The sequence below is a fragment of the Taudactylus pleione genome, unplaced genomic scaffold (genome assembly GCF_031769625.1).
Source record: "Taudactylus pleione unplaced genomic scaffold, aTauple2 ptg000244l, whole genome shotgun sequence".
Taxonomy (NCBI): Eukaryota; Metazoa; Chordata; class Amphibia; order Anura; family Myobatrachidae; genus Taudactylus; species Taudactylus pleione.
This window is the reverse complement of record NW_028284646.1, coordinates 14,500,001-14,522,195: the sequence shown is the minus strand read 5'-3', so window position 1 is coordinate 14,522,195 and position 22,195 is coordinate 14,500,001. Positions and strand designations below refer to the sequence as shown.

The window sequence follows — 22,195 nt, the reverse complement described above, 5'->3', positions numbered from 1 at the left end:
AAATCCCTGAATCACTGAAATTAATAATTTCAAGATTATAAATATCTCAATATTACAGTCAATGTATATATTAATCCATCTCTTGATAGGGCAAAATATTTAGATCATTCATATACACATAAATTCTTTAGATAGCAAAATCAAGTCTTCAGATAGCAATATCATGAAGCATCAAATATAAATATTACATATCATAATGCATCTGATTGTACCCTTCATTTCATCATATCTTTTTGTAGTAGGAAATAACAATAATAAGTGTGTTGTGACTTGTGTGCGCATTAGCCGCACGTGCATCAACAAAGTAGCAGCGCCAAGTGTGAGCCTGTGTCATAAATCAAGAGCCGGCTGGCTCGTCTGTTGAAGGGTGGTGTAACCCCCAAAGTGCCTGAATAAAAAATACAATTTATTTTTTTCTGTTTTTGACTTGTGTGCGCTGTAGCCGTACGTGCATCAACAAAGTAGCAGCACCAAGAGTGCGCCTGTATCATAAATCAAGGGCCGGCTGGCTCGTCTGTTGAAGGGTGGTGTAACCCCAAAGTGCTCCAAAAAATGAAAAATAGTTATTTTTCTGTGTTTGTGACTTGTGTGCGCATTAGCCGCACGTGCATCAACAAAGTAGCAGTGCCAAGCGTGCGCCTGTGTCATAAATCAAGGGCCGGCTGGTTCGTCTGTTGAAGGGTGGTGTAACCCCCAAAGTGCCGAAAAAAATTAAATAAATATTTTTTTCTGTGTTTGTGACTTGTGTGCAGTGTCCCATAAAGGCTGTAGTCCTAAAGGGGTGCTGTAGTGTTGTCCAGGGGGTGCTCTGTCCATCAGGGGTGCTCCCCCCAAGTGCAAAAAAAAATATTTTTTTGTTTGTGTGCGCTGTAGCTGCACGTGCATCAACAAAGTAGCGCCAAGCGTGGGCCTGAGGAGAAATGTAAACTTGCCAATATGCCATTTACGACATGGAGTGGCAAGGAACGGCTAAGGTCCTCCCCTATGTTCATGACTAGTGGTTCAGCTTCACATGATGATGGAAGCCCTCCTCCCGCTACAAAAATCAAACGAGTTAAGCTGGCAAAAGCACAGCAAAGAACTGTGCTTTCTAATTCTAAAAAGATATCACAAATCCCCATGGAGAGTCCAAGTGTGGCGACGGTTGCGATGCCTGCCCTTCCTAGCACTGGACGGGAAGAGGTGGCTCCTTCCACCATTTGCACGCCCTCTGCAAGTGCTGGAAAAAGCACCCACAGTCCACTTGCTGATATTCAAATTGAAGATGTCACTGTTGAAGTACAACAGGATAAGGATATTGGTGTAACTGGCGCTGAGGAGGAAGTTGACGAGGAGGATTCTGATGGTGAAGTGGTTTGTTTAAATCAGGCACCGGGGGAGACAGTTGTTGTCCGTGGGATGAAAAAGCCCCTCACGGTCATGCCTGGGCAGAAGACCAAACATTCCACCTCTTTGGTCTGGAAATATTTCTATCCAAATCCGGACAACAACTGTCTTGCCATATGTACCATATGTAAAGGTGGAATAAGTAGGGGTAGGGACGTTAACCACCTAGGAACATCCTCCCTTATACGTCCCCAGCAGCGCGTTCATAAAAAGTTACTGTCAAGTTCAGAAACTGTGGCTAAGACCGTAAGCAGTCCAGGGACACCTAAATCCCTTTTTCCTGTTGTATCCAAGTGTCTGCAAACCACGCCGTCAACTCCCTCCTCGTCAATTTCCTCCTCTGTCAGGATCGGAAGTAGTCCTGCAGGCCATGTCACTGGCATGACTGACTCTCCTATCCGGGATTCCTCCGGAGGATCCTGCATTGCTACGCCTACTGCTGCCGCTGCTGCTGTTGCTGCTGGGAGTTGTTCATCATCCCAGAGAGGAGGTAGGAACACCACTACTTCTTTTACAAAGCAATTGGCCCTCCGACAGTCCTTAGCGAGGAGGATGACGTACGACAGCAGTCATCCTGAAGCAAAGCGGATAACTGAGGCCTTGACAGCTATGTTGGTGTTAGACGTATGTCCGGTATCCGCCATTGGTGCAGTGGGATTTAGACAATTGATGGAGGTAGTGTGTCAAATCCCTTCTAGATTCCACTTCACTAGGCAGGCGATACCGAGACTGTACAGAAACGTCAGAAAAAGTGTCCTCAGTGTCCTAAAAAATGCGGTTGTACCCAATGTCCACTTAACCATGGACATGTGGACAAGTGGAACAGGGCAGACTAAGGACTATATGACTGTGACAGCCCACTGGGTAGATGTATGGCCTTATGCAGCAACAACAGCTGTGTCACCAGCAGCATTTCAGAAATGTCAGCACGTTCAAAGGCAGGTTATGCTGTGTATCACCGGTTTCAGTAAGAGGCACCCTGCCAACAACCTCTTAGAGAAACTGAAGGAAATCATCACCCAATGGCTTACCCCACTCTCCTGGGGATTTGTGATATCTGACAACGCCACCAATATTGTGCGGGCATTACATCTGGGCAAATTCCAGCACGTCTCATGTTTTGCCCACACAATAAACTTGGTGGTGCAGAATTTTCTTAAAAATGGCAGGAGCGTGCAGGAGATGCTTTGGGTGGCCCGAAAAGTTTCTGGCCACTTTCGCCATTCAGTGACTGCGTGCCGAAGACTGGAGCACCAGCAAACACTCTTGAACCTGCCCCGACATCACCTGAAGCAAGAGGTTGTGACGCAGTGGAACTCAACCCTTTATATGCTTCAGAGAATGGAGGAGCAGCAAAAGGCCATTCAAGCCTATACATCCACCTTTGACATAGGCAAAGGGGAGGGTATGCACCTGACTCAAGCGCAGTAGAGAATGATTTCCATGTTGTGCAAGGTTCTCCAGACCTTCGAACTTGCCACTGTCAGCTTGAGTCAGGTCATTCCCCTCATCAGGCTTTTGCAGAAGTAGCTGGAGAAAGTGAAGGAGGAGCTAAGACATAGCAATTCTGCTCAGTATGTGGGACTTGTGGATGAAGCCCTTCATTCGCTTTGCCAGGATTCGAGGGTGGTCAATCTGTTGAAATCAGACCACTACATTTTGGCCACCGTGCTCGATCCTAGGTTTAAAGCCTAGGCGGTGTCTCTCTTTCTGGCTGACACAAGCCTGCAGAGGTACAAAGACCTGCTGGTGAAAACGCTGTCAGCTGAAGTGGAATGTGACATGTCAACAGGTCCTTCTTCATTTTCTCCAGCAACTGGGGTTGCCCGGACACAACTTAGGTATCCTAAGCAACCCACTGGCGGTGATACAGGGCAGACAGGACCAAGTTTGGACATATGTTTAAGGTGAATAATAATGTATAAATAGTGTCAACCTGGATCAACAAACTGTATCTCTCTGTATTATTGCAAAATATTATTATTTCTTACCTCTATTAAATGCGGTCAATCTCATTTGAGTAGTTCTCTCATTGAGTGTCCTATGCGTTAAGTATGACACCCAACAGCAGAAACTAAATTTGAGCAACGTCCCTGTTACACTTTTGTTTCTAAGGGTAAACTACTCTCCGGTAATCTCTCACTCCCCACAGATAGCATTTTGCAAAGGTGAAGAGCAGTAGAATGAGGAGATCTATACCCTGACCTTCCTTATTATTATTATTTCCTACTACAATAGGATATGATGAAATGAAGGGTACAATTAGATGCATTATGATATGTTATATTTATATTTTTTTATGCACTGATGCTTCATGATATTGCTATCTGAAGACTTGATTTTGCTATCTAAAGAATTTATGTGTATATGAATGATCTAAATATTTTGCCCTGTCAAGAGATGGATTAATATACTGTATACATTGACTGTAATATTGAGATATATATAAACTTGAAATTATTAATTTCAATGATTCAGTGATTTCCTATGGAAATAATTTTTGTTTTTGCTGTGTCAGATATATTTCACCTATTTTGTGTATATACAGTGTTTAGTGAGTATTGTATACGTAAACATATGAAATGAAACCTATTTTAGAGCATACATTATAAAAAGTAAAATTAAAATTGTCATCATTATCCATTAATTTAAGGAGTGCTTTCTTCTCTTACCTGCAGTACCGCTGAAGCATGGTGACTCCTCCGGCCTTCTCTACACAGGTGCTGATGTCATCATATCAACGTCAGTGCAGAGAACCACAGAGGAGCCGACTGTCACGTCAGTAGTGCTGTTGGAGTCTGTCCCTGCAACGCTGCTATGGAGATCAGATGAGGGAAGGCTTTGCCAGGACAGCACCTGGTACAAGTCAGTGCAGCTCCGTTTGCCGCTAAACGGTACTGTACCATAAATAACCACAATTGGTGTTGCGCTGATATTCAATAGATTAAATTTATATTCCTTATGTACTTGACTTGTCAGAAAAAATAATTGAGACGCCAATATTAATTATTTAACAATCTTTATATATAATATATCTTAATATAAGAAAATTGTTTTTTTGTATTGTGATTGATATTAAAATATATTATATATAAAGATTTTTAAATAATTAATATTGGCGTCTAAATTGTTTTTCTTACAAGTCAAGTACATAAGGAATATAAATTGAATCTATTGAATATCAACGCAACACCAAGTGTGGTATCCTTCTTGGGTGAGCTAACACAGGCTCATAGGTGTATGCAGCTACCAATTAATTAAACTTTGTACATTCATATTAGCGCCTTTGCTTATAATCTTTTGGTTAGGGTTTGTACTGTACTGTACCAGCCAAAACGGTAGCCTAGAATCGTGGGGCTCTGGGCAACTCCCCAGTGTGCGGCTTTACTTATTTGTTTGACATATATACATCCACCTCAGCATGACTCACAGAGATTGCAGAAGTTAGAGGGAGATGTAGCAAGACTGACAGCTGTAGGCCATCAATTGAAGCTTAAAAGAGCAGTGGAACTCTGTACTGAATGATATTTTGTTCATGCTTGTATGTTGTGGTTATTGTTATTGTTGTCACTGGACTATTTGTTTTCTTTAGCATAGATGAGGATAAGTCACAGCGCACACCCTTTGTGTATGTAAATCACACTGGACGTGTTCGCTATGACCGAATGCTTCGAGTGGTCAGCTCATGTAACCTTGGTATCTTCAACTTTCCATTCGATGTTCAGAACTGCTCACTTACCTTTGGGTCCTACATGCACACAGGTATGTAATATGGGATTATACGTAACCTGTACTCTAGTTCATCAACCACACTGTAAATCTATAGCATAGTACAACAATAATACATAAAATAATTATCATAAAATAATTAAAACACCATCTTATATTGTTAGGTCTAATCCATATATAATAAATCAATGCATTATGGTCACTGGACTATTATACACATAACAACTGGACATTGCAACTGAATTGTAATATCTGCACAATCTCTAGCTATAGTGCATTATTCTGTTATAGTCTTTCTATAACTTTATTAAGACACTCTATAATACATAGAACTAAATGAATGCAATATAAATGTGTGCAGTACCTGCAATTCTATCACAGTGAGAGACATACGCCTGGGCCTGGCTCTTCCTGTGGAACAGATTCTTCAAAACTCTTTGCAATATTTGGAGACAAGTGGAGAGTGGGAGCTTATTCGGATAGAAGGAACACCCGATATCCTGAGATTTGGCATTGACGAATGGGACATAATTACATTTTGGGTGCGTTAATTGAACCAAATACTTTATAACAGGAAGAATAACAGAAAGAACAATAATGATACATAGGGCCTGATTCAGACAGAGACACACAGCGTGTTTAGCCTCATCTTAAGCTAATGCCATAGCTGATTTCAGTTAAAGTGAGACGCCCACTTGCAGTGTCTTGAGACAATCCTTTTTTGTCTCAGAACATCTTTTGGAGCACCATCCGTCGCACCATTGAAACCTGCACCAGTCCTATGGCAGGGCCAGTTTCTCATCTGATTATGCGTCCTGTGTGAGCGATTGTGCGTCTTTGGATGCATCAAAATGGCAACACGCCCACATCATCTTAGCCAACCCGGGAATGCCCACTAAAATTCACTGACTCTGCATACATTTCTGTACTGCGTCTCTGAGTGATAGCAATTGGAATGCATGCGCTGTGCAACTTAGACGCGTGCACAAACTTACTACATTGGCCAACTGCATGCGGCATGCACACTGCGTCCACGTCTGAATCAAAATTTCTTATCAGTTCTTCCTTGTACTGTTTCCCTGTTTCATAGAGCTAAGAGGATATTCACTTTTCGTCTGATTCACAGTTAGAAGCAAATCAAAAAAGTAGCAAAAGAAGAAACAATGTTCGCCTTGGAAAAAGCATGTTGCACTGCAGGTGGCCCAGATGAGGCTATTGGAGCCCTGCACTGCACTCCCTGCGCCACTGTGCCTCCCATGCAGTGTGCCGACTCTCTATGCTTGTCCCATGGTGCTATCTTTCTAGTGATGTATGCAGAAATATGGCACAGCACAGGAGCTAGTAGACATACTCTCTCCTGCGCATACACCTTCTTTCTGAATTTATAACTGGAAAGTTGGCACTGCAGTTCCGTGCACTACATGGGGGGCACACATTTAAACAAGTTTTGGGGGGCCCTCTTCATTTTTTAATATGTCCCAGGCCATAAGTTCTAGCTTAATTCTAATTTACAGTGTAAAAACAATACTGCTCAATATTTGTTTGCTACTTGCAAAATTATAAATGCATTTGCACCTCTTGCATTGTAATAACATGGGTTGTCTGCAAGCAAATTGCTCCTTTTTTAATTAGCTCTTAACTTTGAATCAAGCCATTGATTTCCAAAATGAACTGTCTATCTCTCAATGCCCAGTGCCTAAATTGTAGGTAAAAAGTGGAGCTCCTTTGCATACTGCTCCAAAGCAAATAGTGTGTTGCGAGGTTCTGAGAGTAGGTGGGTTATGTGATGACTGTACATTTACTGTATGTGCTCCAGGTAGTCATGTGAGTGGTATGCAGTCACATTGTCGCAGGCTTCCTGACATTCTGGCAACCCACTCTGGGGCTATTTCTTATGCCTTGAGTGCCGCACCTTTCGTCCTATTATTCCTTTACTGCGAGGGCACCGACAGACGTAGCTATTGTTATTTGGAGTGCCAGTCCTTGCTTGTATGTATGTATGTATGTATGTATATATATATATATATATATATATATACAGTATATATATATGTGTATATATATATATATATATATATAATTTTTTTCTAAATAGATATAACATTTATTTTCACTCAATTTCTGATTTTTATTCTGTGCCTGTTTATTTCAGGTAGTGATCCGACGTCGCTCTGTCCTGTATGTGGTCAATCTACTTATCCCTAGTGCATTCCTAATGCTGATTGACATCTTGAGCTTCTTCCTTCCACCACACAGCACTGACCGAGCATCCTTCAAAATGACTTTGCTCCTGGGATACACTGTGTTCCTGCTTATTATGAATGACTTGCTGCCAAGTACAGCCAATGGAACACCATTAATTGGTAACACTCTAATTTGCATGGCGGGTACATAAGTCACCTTGGGTACATAGCAGCTATCTGTCACTGATTTGTTGATAATTTTTATCAAAGTAAAATACATACAACTTTCTCATATTGAAATGCATAACCAAGCACTCGGAGTCATCCGAAGACCCAGCTTTTGATGTTGTTTTTTGTAGAAAAAGAAAAGAAAAGACAGTGTCGAGCAATGTACCAAATCAGTTCACAGAAGTAGATATTGTGATCGAAAATGGCTCCACCATGGATTCAAGAAAAAAACATTTATTATAAATATCAGATAACAGAAAAGCTAATTAATTTTAAAAAATGTGGCAACTTGTTATATTTATCACACTGCTGCAACCAAATGCATTTTGAATGTAAAAACAAGATGCATTATGGATTAACAACAAAAACAAATTAAATTTGGACTAACTAAATAAATACTTAAGCTCTAAAATCAGATGCCAGAACTTGACTCTCTCATTACTAGTAATTTTGCAGATAGGATAATACTTCACCAAAAATATAATTAGCATATGATGTAATATTGCTATAGTAGAAATCCTCAAAACTGAGAATGCTTGGTATACAAGAGAAAACTTGTTTCCAGTATGGAGTGAATATCACTTCTTCTTGCCAGGTCCGGCAGGCTGTGATGGTCCGTTGCGGGCGGGTGCTAGTCTTCTGCTCTCTGGCACTCACCTTAGTGGTCTGCTTCCTCTCTGTCCCCTGCTGCCAGTTCCGGCCCTCTCTATCTCCTCCGTGTTGTAGGTGCAGGCGGCCGGCTCTCCCCACACTTTGTAGTTGAATTGCGCAGCCTATTTAAACTGTTCTGGTTGTTTGTCACTGGCTGCTAGAGTGTTCTGTACTCCAGCAGCTGTACTGCCGGTGAATATTGTGACTTACCTGCATCTTGATCTGAACCTGCTTACTTGGTATTGCATCCTCCTGACATGATTCTGCATGTTGCCTGGTACCACGTTGCTTTGCCTGGTTCTGAACCGTTCCCAGAGCCGGTGCAAGGTGTCACGGTGCCCTAGGCAAAATTTTAGCCGACCACCCCTCAAATACCCTCACAAGTGACATATAGGGGCGGGAGAAAGGCTAGATAGGCAGCAGTACATTGGTGGCCCGGGGGAGAGAGCAGTCACCATACAGAGAGGGAAGGGGACGGGCATCGGGCACTGCTTCTCCCGCTGCCTGTTGCCTAATGGTAGCACCGGCCCTGCATGTAAGATGGGTCATATATCACAACCAGCATTAAGCTTTGTGCTCAGGCAACACCTGGCAGACATTGGTACAATATTGTTCTAATTTTACCAATTCACGGTGAGTGCATTTGCACCATTTAAGTTCTTTTATCACACCCTCCACACTATTGCATTCTTCTTTTGCTATGCTGGTTTCGCATTGAAATGTATGAATTAAGGATTCTGACTCATATCCCAACTGCCCCTGACACCTCCAATTAAGGAGCTAGGTCATTGTCCATAATAGATTATTTATGTTATGCCATAATAGTGCAAATGTGAAGAATTTCACAGCGACCATTCAGCATCTACTTTTCAGATTTCTACAGCAACAGACACTGTAGCCAAATATGTGTTCATTGTGTTGCTATAGTTAACTGCTCATTTGCACTGTTTAATCATTCTACAAGTCTTAGACTGTTTCTCAAACCATGTGACATCATAATAATATAGGCCCGTAATCAATTTGGAGCGAAAAGCCGGAATCTGCGAAAAAGTTTTGCCGATGACGTCATTTTGCCAGGCGGAAAAGTATTGCCGTATTCAATTTGAAGACTTTCCGCCTCAACGCAATGTAATAGGCGGAAAAGTTTCGCCTATGAATAGCAGGATGAAAAAAGTGCAGAATTGGGGTTTTGGGGTGCAACGTTGTGGGAACACCCGTGCAGCCTTCAGACAGTCACCCAAAGATAAACTGCGTCAAAATAAAAAAAAAAAAACACTTAAGAACTCCCCAAAAAATCACTTTCATTTTGGGGGTGAAAAAAAAATGTTGGGGGACAAAGTTAAAAACTAGCGAACTAGACTCCAGGGGGGTCCCCAAGTATGCCCCAGGTGTTTTTTTCATTGCAGGTGCTTGCGGCAGGTGGATTTTTCATGTTTGTTTTAAACTTAACTTTAGCAACTTTTAAATATGCTCACCCCCATTTTCAAGTACCCCAAAATTGCTGGGATAAGTTATTTTCTGCAAAAAAACCTCCTAAATACTATTCTTCACCACTAATGCAAAAATGCTATTTAGCAGCTATTGAGCCCGTTTAAAAACACCAAATACCTTCAGCAAGCCAAATCGGGGGGTACCATAGGGAACCCCCATGTCACAGCATCTTTTGGGGGGTGTCAGGCTGATTTCCCCAAATCTGTCATGACTTTACGCTTGTTTCAGTTTCGCCGGGTCCCGTTTTCACGTACTTACAAATTGAATACGGGGATACGCGGGCACACGCACAATACTTTTCCGCCTGCAAAACAGGCGAAGTAGACGAAAAGTCCAGGAGACGGAAAAGTATCGCGGGTCCGCTCAAATTGAATACAGCTCATAGTCTTTGAGAATTATCTGCTGTGAAGTACCTGACAAAGAACCTCTTGACTTTAAAAATTAGCTAACGGTGACCCTTTATTTTCCGAGTCATTTTGCTCCTGATAGGATGCTTTTGTGGTCATGTTTACCGTGCGGATTTCCCTACTCCTTCTCCAACCACAACAGAGTAGACTGAACTGACACTGCTGTCATTTCAGCTGTACACAGGCTATGGGGCCTATTTATAATTTTAGTTTGTTACAAAAATCATGCAGAGACTGCTATTTTCTCATGATTATCAGAACTTTTAGTATTGGGGTATGTATGAAAGCAGGCCCACTGGTATATAATCATGTACTCTTGTGTAAATGTAATGTATGAATGACACAGTTTTGCTGCTGAGCTATTGTTTTCTTGCTGAATGCTGAGTCAGACAGTGACCCACCCCAACCAAAGAATGGTACCCCCCCTCCACCATACTCCCCATGCCCCTGTAACGCCAGTGACAGCTAGTACGTATGTATATATATATATATATATATATATATATATAACACAAGCAGTGTATGTTATAATGTAGTGTGTCAGTAAGTGTAATAGTGCTGTGGACAGTATATAATATACTGTCTACAGTGCCAATACACTTACTGACCCACAACACAACAAACATACACTGCATTTTCTTGGTAATAAAATATATAATTATTGTCATAATAATGATTGATGATTACATTACAGAGACTTCTCTGCCCGGGCATGATTCCTTTCCCTGCAGCTGCTCCTTGTCTCTGAGTGAAGAGAGGAGGAGCAAAAGGCAAAGTACAGAGAAGAACTAGGGGGCGGGCCATTGGCTGTCAAGCGCTGCAGGCGACACTTAGTGATGTCATGTAACACTTTATGTCAGCGACTGAGTGGCAGTGCTGACACCTAACTTGACAAACAGGACAGCCAGCCTTCGTTGCGTTTAACTAGCTTCGGCTGGAGGGACTGGCCAGGGAGGGAGAGGAGACAGGCAGTGTGCTTAGCAGCACTGTCTGTCTCAGATTATAGTGCGGTCACCGTGGCCAGTTTTTGGTGCGCAGCCGTTGCCACTCGCAGCTCGGATACTATCTGTCATTGTGATGTCACGTGACCTGGACTGTGGACAACATAGCAGTGGCCGCGGCTGGCTTGTGCTGCAGCCGCCACTCAGAATATACACGGGGGTGTGTGGCTTGACTGCTGAACCGAGCGGACGTATTTTCGGAGAGCTCCTACAAAAAACCCCAATAAATTCTGTTTTGTGCTATACTTGGGTGTTGAAGCCCCCTGTTCTCTTGCTCCCGCCCCTGTGGACACAGCGGTCCAATTTCCTGTGGCCTCCGCACCTCCAGTGACGGCTCCGGGGACCCACAGGTACTGAGGCCTACCTCGCGCGCATAAGCCGCGGCCTCGATTTCGGACACGGCCTGCCGCTACTCAAAGAGGGACGCAAAAAGAGACCTCTGTCCCTGCTGACCTCGGGTGGTCCTGTTGACGCCCTACCTCTCCTCCGGGGGTTGGGCGCTGCTCCCGTGGCATTGAGGCCCGCGCCGCACCCAGCAGCCCCGGCCTCGAGTGTGGTGCGCGGACCGCGGCGGCCGCGATCACTACTGCAAACGGCTGTGCACCTCTACCGCACTCTCTCTGCCTGTCTGCCCATTCAGCTCGGACAGCCCAGGCAACCCATGTCACCTGTGATACCCTGGTGAGGCCCGACTTGGAGACATCAACCGCAGGAGGCCGCCATCTTGGCTCCTTTCTATTTCTCCTGCTGCCAAACCAAGCTCCCATCCTGCTGTGCTGTGGAAGATATCGGCAGCGGTGCCTTTCACTGGTCCCCCCATCTCTCTCTGCACGCTGCTGGTGGCTGCACACCCTGAGGATTTGCCTCTGTCCTCTCCTTGTAGCTGATGCCCTGGTGCCCTCAATATAACTGGATTGTGGATTCTGAAGCAGGAACCTCCAGCTTCTCTATACAGCACATCAAGTTAAGTACCCACACCATACCCACAACATATCTCCTTACAGCTTGCTCTGCTCCTAACACCCTGCTATACAATATACATGCCCTATCTATCTCAATATTACACTCCTGCTACTGGATGAATATTTCACCCCTCAAGTAGTAGTAGCATCCATTGCTGCCATGTTTTTTCAGTGATATCCATCACTCATCCCTATGAGACCTCCACAGCCCATATTTAACTAATATTGCATTGACCGCAAAAGAAACCATTTGACTTTTCATATTTGTTATACGAAGAAGACAGTATGCCTAACAAAAGAAGCAAGTTGTCTTCTCTCGTACCTCCTATCAAATTTGTAGCACAGAAAACGACCGATTCATCCTCTGCTGGGAAATCTCCGCTGACAACCAAGGTTGTCCCTTCCCCTAGCCCTGATTTCAACCTTGATCTTTCTGTTGATGCTCCGCTTACTGTCCGCACTCTCCATCAAATGCTTCAGGCATTCCGCACGGACCTTACCTCTGACTTCCAAGTGACTATTAAAAAACTCACCAGTGAAGTGACTGGTATTGGGGACCGTACGAACAACTTGGAGACTAAGATGCAAGAACTAGTTTTCTCGCATAATGATCTTCTAACCTCCCATAACTCGGTCCTCAAGGAGTTGACGGCTGTCAAAAACAAATTGGCGGATTTGGAAGATAGATCCAGGAGGAACAACGTTAAAATCAGAGGCGTCCTGGAAACTGTATCAAATGCAGAACTCCAGGACTTTGCTTTGAACATCTTCCAGAAGTTATTGCCATCTGCAGAGGTTCGCGACTTGTTGACTGATCGCATCCACCGTCTACCTAAGCCCCGCTCAGCTCCGGCAGGCTCTCCCAGAGATGTCCTCCTGCGACTTCACTTCTTCCATATCAAAGAAGAGATATTAAGGGTGGCACGAGATTCGGGGGATGCGGAAGTTCTTAATAATCTCCAGTTGTTTCCTGACTTCTCGATCCACACCATTAATACATGGAGAACATTCCAACCTCTCACGAAAGCGCTTCAGGATAACGACATCCAATACAGATGGGTTTCCCGGTAAAGCTTCTGGTGCGAAAAGATGGTTCAACATTTATTATCTCTTCACTGGAAGCTGGCGTCAAATTGTTGGCAGAATGGGAGATTTCTGTCTCGATTACCACATCTTCACAAGCTCCTCTTCTCCAATCGGAGTGGTCTCGAGTGGGATGAAGCCGATTTATATTGCCTTTTTGGAATTTTTCGAAGTCTCCTGGTCTTCTATTGGATACATCTAGATTTGTTCAGCAACGGACTATTGCGAACCATCTCAATATTCTTCAGCTATTCGCCACGACCAAGGTCCTTCTTTAGGAACTATGGACCTGATTGAGAGCCGATCGTAAGCGGACGCTCGTTCGTTCCGAGCGATGTTTGCCCAACTGCGCATGCGTACGGATCATAATACGCATGCGCGAACCAGTCAGTGCGGCCGAAAATCGTTTGTTCGCTAAATAGCGAATGCCTGCTAATATGAGTGACAGGAGGAGGCGTATGTGGGTGGTAACAGGGGAAGGTGCTTGAAAACGGGGAGTGGAGATCCGAACGCAGGCGTGCTTAAAGGTCAAAACGGGCGTTTTATGGGTGTGCATAATTAATACAGCAGCGTCATTGACCACGTCACTGGGTTATTTTATAGTCAGAACTGCTCGCAAGATTGTGGTAGCAAAAATAAACCACAAGAATAGCGAGCAGTTCATACGATAGTCGATGTACTCGATTAATCTAATAAATAGCGGACATGACGTAGGATGCGAGCGGCCAGGGGGCGTAGTTATCCAAAAAACTACCGCAAGTTTTGTTCGCTCGTTCAGACATAGAGGCGTGAACAGACCGCAAAGAGCGAATGGTTCATTTGAATAGCCACCCCCTTTTCCTGAACGACTGTCCGCAAATTGCGTCCGGCTCTGAATCAGGCCCTATGTTTCTTCCATATTTATAGATCTGGATTTCTTTTGTGGACGCTCCATGCTGTACCACTTACATATGAGCACTTCCAGTGTAAGGTCTGTTGTATCCTTGCAATTTCTGTTTATTGTTCCATTTAAAGTCAGTGGTTTATTGTTTGATTGCAATAATTGTTTCCCCTTCTCCTGCCTTCTTTCTCACCACAGTATGTATTGAGATTATTTCTCTGTTGTTAGGTTAGAGAGGGGATGGTAAATGTGATATATTACTATATGTTTATAATATGTTTCATAATAGGTCTCAGGGATAGAGAACGACACAGCCCGCCCCACATGTTAACCATTTTGCCGTACTGTTTTTTCACGGCAACTGCTGTGGCTTGATATACTGGGCCTTTTGGGTTTTCTATTTCCCTTTTTTGCTTTTGTTTTTTATTTTTTCCCCGTTTCCCTATTTACATGTGTAACTTTTTTCTTTTTTTTGTTGTTTTGTGACACGTATATTTAAAACATTCTCAATTTTCCACTGTTTTAAATAATCCAATGGTTAAAGTCCTTTCGCTAAATGTCAAGGGACTTAACTCCCCACAAAAGAGACGCTTGGCTCTTTCTACTTTCAATCATCATAAGGCTAATATTGTAGCTCTCTCAAACGTAATGGAGTTGCTATACTGTTTCACGCTAATACCCCATTTGAGTTACATAGAAAAATAGAGGATGGGAACGGCAGGTTCCTTATTCTTGTTGGGAAGGTTGAGGAGACTCTTGTCACTTTGGTTTCTCTCTATGCCCCTAATTCCCGACAGGTCCCCTTTTTACGAGACACTTTTGAGGAAATATCTAAGGTTCGGCAAGGAGCACTTATTTTGCTGGGTGACTTTAATTTAGTTCTCGACCCTAAACTAGATAGATCCTCTCCTCAGGGACATTCTTCTTCCCCTCGTGATATGGGCCCTTCATTGGCCTTTAAGAAATTATTGGCGGAGTACGATTTGTATGACGCTTGGCGTACTTACCTACCAGATGAGAGAGATTATACCTTTTTTAACTCAGTCCATAATAGTTACTCTAGAATTGGTTTTGTCCTTTTGGATAAAAGAATTCTACAATCTACTAAAAGGGTTAAGATCCTCCCTATTACTTGGTCTGATCATGCGCCTGTCTTATGGATTTGGGATATAGGCCATCAAATTTCTACCAGGCGTCCCTGGCGTCTTCCTGAGTACCAACTAAAAGATCCTGAGACTCTGCAGGCCCTTACTGATTCTCTTAAATTATATATACAGACTAAGGGCCTGATTCAGACCCACTCGCGAGCGGCTGTCCGCTCGCAAGTGGGTCGATGTTATGTACTGAGCATGCGCACGACGGAGGGAGCTCCGTCGTGCGCATGCGCCAGACGCGACGAGCGAAGGAAAGTCCTTCGCTCGTTGTGTCCGATCAAAGGGGGCGTGCTGTCAATGTTGATTGACAGCACGCCCCCTTTGGTGGGCGTGCCGGGGGCGTGCCTCCCTGACGGGGGCGTTCCCACGGGAACGCCTCCCATCAGAAGCCGGCCCACTGACATCATTAGTGATGTCAGTGGGAGTGATTTTGGCTCTGATAGAGCCAAAATCACTCCGGAGCTTGTGGTTGAAAACCTCAACCGCAGGCTCCGGCTCGCAATTTCGATGGTCGCGATGGTCTCGACCATCGCGGCCATCACAAAGCACGCTCGTATAGCCTGTGGGTGGTGACCCACAGCTATACGAGCGTCCAGGAGGACGCTCCATGAAAATGGAGCCCGGCCCTCATTCAGAGCGTGCGCTCTGCTCAGAGCGTACGGCTCTGAATGAGGGCCTAATTCTCCTAATGATACTTCTGTTTTCACACATTGGTGTGCCTTAAAAGCAGCAATATATGTGCTAGCCATAGAACCCCTTGCTCAAAAAATCCGCCAATCGTCTGAGTTTCCAGGGCTCTCTATCTATGACACCTCTTATAAATTATGTCTGTTTGCAGATGATGTTTTGTTGTTTGTCACCGACCTGGAGATTTCGTTGCCATCGCTCCACAGCATTTTTTTTTTTTTAATCGTTTATTAGAATTAAGAGTAAACAACAGTACAATTTGGTGTCACAGTAAATATATTCTTCGAAAGCAATATATATATAAAAAAAAAATACCCCGATGATGTTATACTAGAAAAAATTCTTCGGCTAATTTAAAATTGCGGAGAATATTATCTTAAGTAGTTATAACAACATTGGTAAAATGTGGTAAGAAAATAAAAATTCAGGTAGAGAATATTTGGGATGGAGGGAAAGTATATAAAAAAAGAAATTAAAAAAAGAGGAGGGTGGGATTGTGTAAGCGAGTCGAGGTAACGTGAAAAAAAAAATAAAATAAATAAATAAATGAATAAATAAATGAAAACATCAGGAATAGATATAGAGGATGTGATTCATGAGAGACCTGGAATAGGAGTTGCTTGAGAGGAATACCAGGGTGACCAAATTGAGTGGAATTTATACACTGAGTTATTCATGAGGCTGGTAGTATACTCCATTTTAGAAACAAACCAGATTCTATTTAAAAGTTCTTGTTTAGTTGGGGTATTCATTTTTTTCCAGTTGCTAGTTGATACTTAGCTGCACAGGAGATGTGGAGAATCAATTTATTAGCGTCTTTGGAAACCTGATCCATTGGGACACAAAGTAAAATGTTAGCGGGGAAAGAGAGAAAGGTAGGGTGACAGCAGATGATATGAGGGAGCAGACCATATTCCAGAATGGGACTATCTTTGGGCACGACCACCAAATGTGAAAAAATGTACCGACATGACCACACTGTCTCCAGCACAGGTTAGAAGTGTTGGGATACATATGATGGAGGCGTTCTGGGACTAAATACCATCTTGTGAGAACTTTATATGAATTTTCTTTGATTGCTACACTGATGGAACATTTAGAAATAGTAAGATATATTGTCTCCCAAGTGTCATCGCCCAATGGGTGTCCCAGATCTGTCTCCCATGCTAGCTCGTGTGTCGAGGTTAAGGGGGATTCCGGTGCCAATATAGAATGGTAGAGAAAAGATATAGTACCCTTGTCAGTAGATCGGTGAATGCAGTATCTTTCTATAGGAGAGGGATTTCGGGGTGAGGTAGTGGAAAATAGAGAGGTGATGAAGTGGCGAATTTGCAAATATTGGTAATGTAACGAGTTGGGAATGTCGTGTTTTTCCTGAATATCATTAAACGTTTGAGGGGCGAATTGTCCTATAATATGACGAAAGCGGGTAATACCCGCCCTGGCCCAGGTACATGCCATGGTATGTGAGAGGCCTGGTGGGAAGGAAGGGTTATTCCATATGGGGGTTTGAGGAGACGGATAGGTGGAGAGAGAGAGTTTTTTATTAAGATTATCCCATATGAAGAGTGTCAGAGCTACCGTCGGTATGGAGAGGGCAGTGCGCGGTCTGTATTTTAAAGGTAACCAAGGCAAATGTGAGATTGAATCATATCCCACTAAATCATTCTCAATGTCAACCCAGCGTTTAGTAAAACTAGGAGCATGCCAGGCTACCATCTGACTCAAATGAGAAGCTATATAGTAGCGTAATAAGAGAGGCAAACCTAGGCCTCCGTCTGATGATCTTCTAGCTAAGATATCTCGACGTATACGAGGTCTCTTATAGTTCCAAATAAATTTACAGTATAAAGATTGGAGTTGGTTGAGGACTTGGGTTGGAATTGCCACAGGTAGAGTCTGAAACAGATAAAGCAATTTTGGTAAAACATTCATCTTCATTGCATTGATACGCCCAATCCATGAGATAAAATAAGTTTTCCACTGCAGGAGATCCTGTTCGATTGTTTTAAACAAAGGAGAATAATTAGCTTTATATAGGTGATCATATGTTTTAATAATATTAACCCCAAGATATCGCAAAGAGTCTGTTCTCCAATGGAAATTAAAATTCAATTGCAATAGCCGCTTCAGATCACCCGGGAGATGAATGGGAAGAGCTTCAGATTTAGTTTGATTGACTTTGTAGCCCGACAGGTCTCCATATAGGGACAATTCATGAAATAAATTTGGAAGAGAGGTAAGTGGTTTGGTTAAAGTAAGAAGAATATCATCAGCAAATAAAGAGAGAGTGTATTGAGAGTTTCCAATAGTTACACCAGATATGTCAGGGTTAGCCCGTATTCTCCTAGCTAGCGGTTCGATAATCAAAGCAAATATAAGGGGCGATAACGGGCAGCCCTGTCGGGTACCATTAGTTATAGAAAAAGGATCTGAAAGTATTCCCCCAGCCAGAACAGATGCAGTTGGATTAAAGTAAAGGGATTTAATAGCTTGTAAAAATTTACTCCCGAGGCCAAAAGAAGTAAGCGTGTGCATCATAAATGACCAGGAAACCCTATCAAAGGCTTTCTCCGCATCCAGAGCAAGCACAAGAGAAGGAAGTTGGTGATTATTTATATAGTGGATAATGTCCACTGTTCGTCTAGTATTATCAAGTGCTTGCCTGGACGGGACAAAGCCAACCTGGTCCGGATGGATAAGGTTGGGTAGAAGGGGGTTAAGCCTGTTTGCCAGGATCTTAGCGAAGATTTTTAAATCCGCGTTAAGTAGTGAAATGGGTCGGTAATTAGAAGTGAGGAGTGGATCCTTACCCGGTTTGGGAATGACCGTGATGGTAGCTCTAGTGGTAGAGGGATGAAAAGTTTCACCATTGAAAATTTGGTTAAACATTTCAGTGAGATGTGGAATTAAAGAAGCTTGGAACGTTTTGTAATAGGATATTGGGAATCCATCAGGGCCAGGTGCTTTAGATGGTTTTTGTGATTTCAGAGCATTACATGTTTCTTCTTCTGTTATGGGAAGACCAAGTGTTCCCGATAATTGTTGGTCAATACAAGGGAGATCACATGAGGATAAATAATCTGCAGTTTGAGAATCAGCATTGAAATCCGAACTGGCTGACTCTGAAAGGTTATATAGATGGCTATAATAGGTCTTAAAAATAGTATTTATGGCTACTGGGTTGTATTGGGATTCCCCATTGTCATCTCTAAGGGCTTGAATGGCAGATCTAGCTTTCCGGGATTTTAATCTATTGGCTAGTAGAGTGTCCGCCTTATTACCTTTTTCATAGAAACGCTGGTTAAGCCAGTGGAGGGATTTCTCGTTTTTTTCCGCCAGAAGGGCATTGAGATCATTTTTAGCTGATATGAGTTTGTTATAAATATGTGAAGAAGGATTGTTTTTGTGAGAGTTTTCTAATCTTTGAACTTCTTCAGTCAAATGAGTTAATTGAAGTTTATTAGTCTTATTTCTATAGGAGGCATAGCTAATTATACATCCGCGTATAACCGATTTGTGGGCTTCCCATACCAAAGGTGAACAGGGGGAACTTGCTTTATTAGTAGAAAAATAATCAGCCAGTGCAGATCTAATTTTTTCTTGAAATTGGGGTATCTTCAGAAGCGTTTCATTTAAGCGCCAAGGATGTTTAGACATAGGTGTCTCTAGGAGATTGAGAGCAATTGTAAGAATAGAATGGTCCGACCATGTATTGGGAAGAATAGAGGAATTGACTATGTGTTCTGAAAATTGAGTGCAACAGAGAAACAGATCGATTCTAGAATAGGTTTGATGGGGGGGAGAAAAGAAAGTGTAGTCGCGAGAGGAGGGATTAAATGCTCGCCAAGCGTCGAAAAGTCCCGATTCTCACAGGTGTTTGTTAAGAGATTTGCTTAGTTGATGTGTTTGGGGACGATTTGGAGAGTACGATTTATCGAGTTCTGGGTTAAGAACAGCATTAAAGTCCCCACCTACAATGAGACAACCCTTCCTTCGTTTATTTAGGGTTGAAAAAAATGAATTGAAGAAGGAAATTTGGTTTGTGTTAGGAGCGTATATATTAGCTATCGTCAGGTCTATATGTCCCAATTTTCCTGTTATAATAATGAACCTGCCATCTGTGTCGGTAAGGACAGAATCTTGAACAAAGGGTAGTTTATTGTTGATTAGTATAGCTACACCGTTGTGTTTAGTCGGACTGGAAGAATAAAACACGTTTGAGAAATATTTAGATTGGAGAGACGGGTGAGAGGAAGCACGAAAATGGGTTTCCTGTAGGAGTACAATGCCCGCTTTAAGGCCACGAATGGAGCGAAATAATAGTGATCGTTTTTGAGGCGTATTGAGACCTTTGACGTTCATGGAAGCGAACGTCAAAGGCATTTTAATGGATTTTAGAATGCAAGATTAGGTTTAGGGGGAAAGTAAATAAAAGTTGGGTCCCGACTCGCCTACGGGGTAGAGGGAGGAGAGGAAAGAAAGAAAAAAAAAAAAAAGGGGGGGGGAGGGGTAAGAAAGAAGATCGGTTATGAAATCCCCGAGTCTAGCGGAGGATATCACACACAGAGATTAGGACTTAAGAGTCCAGAGAGGTTTAAGAAACTTGATCTCTATAACCTCTAGGAAATATGAAAATAATAAAAAAAAATTTTTAGTATACAAAATATTCACTGGCTAAATACAAATGAATCTAAACAGAATTGAATTGAGATAGAACCCTCTGGGTGTGTTCTAACAATAATAAATGTATGATAAGGCCTATATTGTATTATAAAAAACGTATAATTAGTATATATAATCCAGTAATAAGAACTTCAAGTACCGTAAAATAAGACATTCGCTATGAATGGGAACTGAAATAAGTTTGAAAGACTTATATAACATTTTCTAGAACATGTGGTAAACGACTGATGTACAATCTGTGGATAAACAACATACAAGTAGGAAAACAAGAACATCATGATGTATAGATTTTGCAATAAGAACAGTCTATATTGACAAAAAAAGGATATAAGTCGCCTCGGATATTGATGTAAGAATGGGGGTCAAAGATCCAAGGTAATAGGTATGACTGAGTAGGACTCATGTAAAATAACAAAACCTATTAAACGAGTGTATTTTCATTTTTGATGAATGAAAAGTTCAAGTGCTGTCATTAGTTGAATGAGGAGGGGGTCCGGATTCTTCAAGGTGATTCAGCAAGTCTTTACCCTCTCTAGGGTCTCGAATAATAATCGTTTTACCATGTAGATCGATAATAAGTTTGAAGGGGAACCCCCAGCGGTATCGAATTCCACGTGCACATAGAGCCCTTGTTAGTTCTCTGAGTTCTCTTCTTTTAATTATTGTGGTAGGTGCAAGGTCTTGATAAAACTGAAGTTTGGTATTCTCGTATAGGATGTGAGCTTTGCCTCGGGTTGGGGCTAGAATAGATTCTTTATCTTTGAAGCTGAGAAATCTTATAATGACATCTCTCGGGGGGTCACCCTCCCGAGGTTTGGGTCTGAGTGCTCTATGTGCCCGTTCCAGACGCATGTGACGAGAGCCCAGATCGGGGAGGATAAAAGAGAACATCTTATGAAGATAGGGTTCCAAAGATTCTGAGGTTATGGATTCTGGTATATTTCGAATACGGAGGTTATTTCTTCTTTCACGGTTCTCAAGATCTTCATTTTTCGTGCGAAGATCAGAAAGTTCTTGAGCTATATGATCTAGGTCTTTGTGGGTCTCAGTCTGAGCTTTATGAAGAATATCCTGACGTGATTCCAGTTTAGACGTTCTAGAGGCCAAGGAGGAGATATCTGATTTAATAGATAAAACTGCCTTGTCAAGTTTGGTCTCCAAGGAATCTTTAAAATCGGTAATTAGTGATCTTAGGGCTAGGATATCGTCCTTGGTAGAGAGGGCGGGGGAAGATGTTCTATCTTCATCTGGAAGCGAAATTGAGGGAGAGGTAGAATTTTGCGGATGTGACATTTTGTCGTTTTTCGCGAAATGTTGAGCGATATCGCCACTTGGTTTCTTGGTTCTCGTAACGGATCTGCTCATGACGGTAAAGGCAGTTCACTGTCGGAAAAAGGTCATGGAGATTAAGGTGATAAGGCCAATGAATAGACTCCCAGAGGGTATGAATTCTGGTGTTTAGGGAGCCATAAATAAGATGTTGAGATGCTAAATGGAACTGTTAAAGAGTGATGTAGTTGTTCATATAGAGAAATTACAACAAGTCGTCACAAGAGGGAGCCAGTATTGCAGAATTGAAAGCAAATAATTTCTTCTCACTATTTTCCCTTTCTCTTGATCTTTATTTCTTTATATAGGTTGAAATATGGTTTAGCTAGTTGATCTTG

General features: G+C 42.5%; 1 protein-coding gene across 1 annotated transcript in view; it reads left to right on the top strand.

The window, feature by feature from the left end:
- Positions 1-22,195, top strand: part of LOC148516706 (5-hydroxytryptamine receptor 3A-like) — a 62,664-nt gene that overhangs the window by 13,459 nt on the left and 27,010 nt on the right. The window contains exons 5-7 of the mRNA XM_088479740.1: positions 4,979-5,148; positions 5,497-5,657; positions 7,268-7,478. Of these exons, the coding sequence (XP_088335866.1) occupies positions 4,979-5,148; positions 5,497-5,657; positions 7,268-7,478 (542 nt within the window). The remainder of the gene's footprint in view (positions 1-4,978; positions 5,149-5,496; positions 5,658-7,267; positions 7,479-22,195) is intronic.